The sequence below is a fragment of the Hydra vulgaris genome, chromosome 05, assembly GCF_038396675.1.
Source record: "Hydra vulgaris chromosome 05, alternate assembly HydraT2T_AEP".
Classification (NCBI taxonomy): Eukaryota; Metazoa; Cnidaria; class Hydrozoa; order Anthoathecata; family Hydridae; genus Hydra; species Hydra vulgaris.
The window spans coordinates 6152457-6159137 of NC_088924.1; the positions used below are offsets into that span (position 1 = coordinate 6152457).

The 6681-nt window shown below is 31.1% G+C and overlaps 1 protein-coding gene across 1 annotated transcript; it reads right to left on the reverse strand.

Moving 5' to 3' along the window:
* Window positions 1–4527: 4527 nt before the first annotated feature.
* Window positions 4528–6681, reverse strand: LOC136080139 (uncharacterized). Its single transcript, XM_065796750.1, has one exon. It carries the CDS (start codon window positions 6679–6681, stop codon window positions 4528–4530), a length of 2154 nt encoding a protein of 717 aa, XP_065652822.1.

Sequence of the window (6681 nt, forward strand, 5' to 3'; positions counted from 1 at the left end):
AAGCAGGAAACCATTACTTTAAGGTTTCAATAAGGGCATTCCATAAAATTTGTTGCGTTGAGAAATTTAATGAAGTTATCACAATCAAATCAATATAAAGACATTCATTAGAATTCCTTTAAATTTCAGAAATACGAAAAACCATATATAATTCGTGAAAAATAAGTAATTAAAATGTTTTGTCTGTACATGTATTGCCCCAAATGTTATTTTACTGAATTAAATAACTATCGGTTTTTTAGCAGAATAACTTGGTTAAAACAGCTGATATTTTAATAAAAAATAATTTCATACAAAATCATTGACGGATTAATTTCAGGCCTCAGGCAGAAACACTTTGAGGGCCTCATCTGATGACAACTGAGGGTCTTTTCAAAAGGACTTTTTTTATTATTTTTTTATTAAAATGTCATGTCATGGCCCATTAATGTAGGCATATCACTACCAAATTTTTTTTATAAGTTTCAGATTGATAAATCATTTTTTCTGTTTAAATTAAATCATAAAGCTACTTATATTAAACAATATTAGTAACAAAAATATTTAACTAATATATGCTATTTAGTTTATTATTTTTCTTTTTAATTTAATAAAGTATATATTTGTATTTTTTATATATTTGTTTCAGATTAAAATTATGAGCCCTTTTTTTTAAGCAGGCCTCAGGCAACTGCTTAGTTTACCTTATAAAGAATCCGCCACTATACCGAACACATAACTATACCGAACACATAACTATACCGAACACATAACTATACCGAACACATAACTATACCGAACACATAACTATACCGAACACATAACTATACCGAACACATAACTATACCGAACACATAATTAGTTAATTTATTTTACAATTCTTAAAATAAAAATAAAAGTAAATAGTTTAACAGATATTTAATTAATAAATATGAATTTAATAAAAAACTTTAATTGTCTAAATTTTACAATTTAATTGTCGTAAATAAATATATTAGCGCTTTAAGAATGTAGAGCTAACTAATTTACGAGTTTTTACATCAAAAAATGATTGGAGGTGTTACATTAAGGAAATCTGAATATAGTTGCGGCACAAAACATAACTTTAAAAAAAATATTGCACCATCTATTTCTTATAAATTTGTTTTACATAATTATTTTTATTATTACATATAGTTCAATTATAAATTGAAAACTATTTCTCTTGAAAAACCTGAAAAACTCTGAAAAGCAAACCTTTAAATTCATGCGCTTTAGTAAATTACAACTGTAAATTGTAACTTACAGCAATTCGTAAAGGTAAATAATAAATACTTGGAGATCTAACCTCTTCACAACTAACGCATAACAAGATTTATAAAAATTATTTTTGTGTAATAGTCATAATTAGGGAGTTTATATAATTTTTAGGCCAACTTAAATAATTTATTTTTTAATTGCATTTTTTAAGATATTTCATTTTTAAAATGGTTGTAACCACCTCTGTAGCTTACACGGCCGGCGCAAGTTGGTATCACGTCAAGAGCGCCATTAAAATTGTTCCTGATTGGAAAAGAAAATGAAAGTCTTCACTTTTTAAAATTTGCTGACCGGCTGGTCTGAAAGGTCTACATTTCCTGACTGACTTATCTAAAAAAATCAAATTTGCCAACTAAATGATCTAAAAGTTAATTGATGGGGTATCACACACCTTCACAACCAGCCACCCTACTTCTTCACGCCGGCATCTCGTTAAATTTCTGGATTTTTTTTTATTTTCGCGGTATTTTGCGGTACAATGATCATGTATTAACAAACTTTTTTTTGAAAATTCTGATAGAATTCTAATTAAAGTTCATGGTGTCGTTTCTGTCAAAACTTTTGAAAAAAGTTCTTTTTTATTGGCGCCTATTGGACATCTGCCGCCTGCGACAAACTGTCTTTTTCTCTTACCCCCCCCCCTCCTCTCGGCGGCACTGAATACTAGTTGACTTTTTATTTAGCTAAAAATATATTATTAATATATTAATTGTATATAATATAATTAATTTATATAATATAGTTATTAATAACTGTATTACAGAAATTAATTATATGATATTTTTATCAATATATTAATAATATATTATATATATTATTAATATATAAAATAAGTTATAAAGGGACAGTTGGTTCAAGGCAGCATATGTCCAAGGAGAGCCAAAGAAAAAGAAGGTATCAAAAAAAAAAAAAAATTGGTTCTTTCTCGGAAAATATAGAAATATTTTGAGAAATAGAGGCGCCGACCTGATTTTTCTGTCCCAGGCGAACACCTATGCTAGTATTATTTAGACTTAAAATTTAGTCGACTAATTTAGATTAGCTAAAAAGTTAGTCGACTATTTTTAGTTAGACTAAAAAGATAGTCGAATAATTTTAGTTAGACTAAAAAGTTAGTCGACTAATTTTAGTTAACTAAAACATTAGTTGACTAATTTTAGTAAGACTAAAATGTTGGTCGGGTAATTTTAGTTAACTAAAATGTTAGTCGGGTAATTTTGGTTAACTTAAAAGTTAGTCAACTAATTTTAGTTAACTAAAAAGTTAGTCAACTAGTTTTAGTTAGGCTAAAAAGTTAGTCGGCTAGTTTTAGTTACGGTTTTTTTAGTTTAGTTACGATTTTTAGTTTTGGTCACAACACTAGAAAACATAGTTTCTTAAATGCAAACATTGCCATATTTAAAAATTTATATAACTTAATCACAAACCAGTCGCAAAAAACGTCTGGAAATTTCCTGAAACTTAAAGGAATTTCGGAAGTGCTCAAAAAGGCTCATTTAGGAACATAAGTTCCAAATTTGTTTTTAACAAATATGAATTTTATGTGAAAATTATATTAGAGTCAACTTTAAAAGTTCTATTTTAATTCAACTCACAAGGTTCTATTCTAGGGCCACTTTTGTTCTTGATTTACGTAAATGACTTTAATAAAGCCTCACATCTTTTAAGTATCATTTTTGCAGATGATTTGTTTCTCTCTAATAATGATATTTACCTATTCTATTCGACTTTGAATGATGAACTGCAAAAAGTATCAAATAGTTTCAAATGTAACAAATTAACCCTAAACAAAACAAAATGGATTTTCTTTCATCTAAAAAACGCTCCTTACCCACAAATATGCCGCAAATTTTTTTTGATCAAGTTGTAATATAATGTAGTATAAATTACATTTGCACTAAAGTGTCTTAAAGTATTGAAATCTTATGCAAGATCAGAATATATAACTTAATAGAAAAAGTTTAACACAACTTTATTTCTTGTTTATTCACATTTACATAAATTATGCCTTTACTGCCTGGGGTAGTTCAAGTAAAAGTTAATTAAAAAGTCTCTTGAATGTGAGAATCGAATCAGATCGATTCTCACTTACAAGAATATTTTTTATAGAAACAAGAATACTTAATGTATACGAGTTAAATGTTTTATGTTTCATTAATATGTAAAAAACTATTTATGCCCTTTAGTTTTTTTAAAGTTTTATTTGTTTTTAAAATCCATAAACAAATACACTATAAAAAATAATAATTTTGTAAATGAACCGTTTTGTAAAACAAGATTTAATCAATTTTGTATTTCATATTGCGTACCATATCTCTGGAATACTGGTTTAACCAAATTTTGATTTATCGATTGCTTTTCTTTTCTCTGAAAAATAAGTAGAAAAACTTCAATTGAAAAATATTTTTAATACTTTTGATATCGTAGTTATACAATATTTAAACTTTATAATATATTGTGTATGTTGATATTATAAGTATTATTTCTTTCTGTAATACATGTTGTTCTGGCGATAAAAAGGTTCTGGCGATAAAAAGGTTCTGGCGATAAAAAGGTTCTGGCGATAAAAAGGTTCTGGCGATTTATTTATTATTGAGTTTTTTATTATTAAGTTATTATTATTATTTTTACTATTATATTTTATTATTTTATATTATTATTTTTTATTATTATTTTTTTATATATTATATTTTTATTTTTAAGTTATTATTATTATCATTAAGATCTTTTATCAGATACCTTTGAATTTATTTGAATTTACAAGTAGAGATGCTCTTTTACTTATTTTGATCTTAAAACGCAAATTACTTTTAAGCTTAAGTTGGTTTGCATAGCTCATATAAAAATATACAATTTACTTACATTTAAAAGTAATTCGTTTTTTTTACATAAATTATATAAGGTGTAAAACTTAATTACTAAAGTTAAGTTTTTTAAACGAGTAACTGTTACTTGAAAAAAGTAATTTACTTTTACTTGTAAATGTAACTTTTAATGGTAAGTCGTGTAAAATAAATTACTTTGAAAAGTAATTGTAATATTAATTCTATATTTGTTTTTCTCACACACTTTGTAAATATCTTTATTCAATATATATATATTTGCAAATACCCCCGAGGGTATAATAAACATTATAAACGTTATATACAATGTAATAAATGACACACCCACAACGTTCCTTCTGTCGCAATACAACAATAGTTTATATATAATACAGTTATTTACACTAATTACAACACCCCTTGATCTCTAGATCACAAAGTCCGCATACTTATTCGGAAACCTCCGCACTCGCGTCGATCTTCGGAGATTTAGGTTATCCGCGATGGGTTCTTCCGATTCTCTGATAGACAAGTCAGCTACAATGGGAGCAGGACGAACGTCCGACATGTGTCTCGGCAATCCATTGATTTCTACCGAAACTCCTCGTCCTTCATTTGAGACTCTTCCTCTGTTCCATTCGCTCGTGCATTTTGAGTCAGGTGGTTTTACAAATACTTCTTGTCCTTGTGTATAGTTGTGGAGAACTTCCGCGTTAGTTTTGGCAGAAATTGTGTGTGGTTTCCACTCGTAGGAAAATATAGCTTTGTAGGGGAGCGATGTTTTCTCGCCATTTTTTCTGGGAGCTATGTTATACCAATATACCATTTTTAACGGGTCTTTGCCACTTCTGGCTGCCATGCGCTTGATTGTGCGATGATGACGTTCAACAATTCCATTTCCAGATGGCCTGTAAGCGCAACGAAACAAGATGGACACTCCCCAATCTGCGCATAATTCACCAACGAGTTTTGAGCGAAAAGTCTTGCTGTTGTCAAGTAGAACTTGCCACGGAGGTCCTCTTTCTCGGAATATTTCTTCTAAATGGAAGCACACTGTTGTTTCTTTCTCGTTCTGTAGCCTTCTCCAAATTGCAAACTTGCTCCTTTTTCCACAGTCAATAATAGACAAGTAAATCTCTGATTTGTAGTGGGTTATGTCAATAGCCAAACGATGCCAGCTCTTTCCAACTTCAAGATTTCCTTCTTCCCATCTAATCGGCGCAGGATCCACCGATAAACATCTTTCGCAACTTTTCACGACTGATTCAACGTCTTTTCTGCAAACTTTCTCCTTCGGATATGTTTGTTTCATCAAATAAAGTGTTCGATTGACTCCAAAGTGATGAAGATTATGAAACGACTTCACATCAGGCGGTACAATGTTTGCTGTCATTGCAGAATTGTTTGCATGCAGCCAGTTCTGTGGTACCCTCGTAAGAGCATCGGCTTTGTTTTCTGCTGACTTTACCAGGAAAAGTTTTAATTTTATATTGCACTCCTTTACAAGGTCTTCAATTAATGACAACCGGCGACGGACAAGTGGTTCTCCAAGACCGTGTACTCGAACGGGTTTGTCACCGATAATTAAGGATCTCAACCAACCGACAACAGTAGCCGAATCACACTTTATGTTAATACATTCGAATCCCCATTTTGTTGCTAGATTAATTCCTTTTATCACGGCTTCTAACTCTGCAAGATTAATGTGAGCCGTATCATCTTGTTTCCTCAGCCACGAACAGTCTTCTACTATTTCCCCAGCCACTTCCAAAACTATGCCAACAGCTAAACTGCTTGCATCGCACCACACTGTTGCTTCAGAAATGTTTTTGACGTTCCATGACCCATGAACGGGATCTTCCTTTGTAAGTCTTTCATTCAAACTGCTTACTAATTTAACAACTCGTTCGTTCACCAAAGAGTCCCATCCACAACTACTCGAAACTCTTTTTAGATAGCTGCACGAAGGACGCAGCCAATTTGCTATTGGAAAATGTCCGGTCAGCTGTCCGCACCAAGAAAAGATTTGCCGACGTGTCATTTTTCCTTCCGGAACTTTGGGTATGTTGTCACGTTTCCAACGGACTTGGTTGCATTGTTTGTACACTCGCAATCCAAGCACACGACCACCGACAAGTTTTTCTGGCAACTTAGAATCCAAGCCATATTTTTTCAAGAGTTCTTGAACTCTGCAACTTGACACTATGTTGTTATTGACAATGATATCATCAATAAATGAATCCGTCCCAGACTCGACAAATTTATCTAAGGATAATACCTTTTTTAAGATTTTAGTCATTATTCTGGGCGCCACATTTAAACCAAAACCCAATCTTGTTAGACAGTAACGCTGCCCTTCATATTCCACAACTTGATATTTCCATAATGCTTCGTCGACACGAATTTGCAGGTACGCTTTCTTTAAGTCGATTATCTCAAGATTTTCGCCCAACTTTCTCCAGTTGCGAAGTTTGGTACTGCAAACATCGCCATCTGCAGTATGACTAGATACAAATTGATTCAACTCCCGGTAGTCCATCACCGGACGTATTTTTAACTTATTTCGTTGAGTTACTGCCAT

Bases quoted from the DNA above. Each gene is read 5' to 3' on its own strand.
- LOC136080139 (XM_065796750.1), bottom strand. From the start codon at position 6,681: ATGGCAGTAACTCAACGAAATAAGTTAAAAATACGTCCGGTGATGGAC.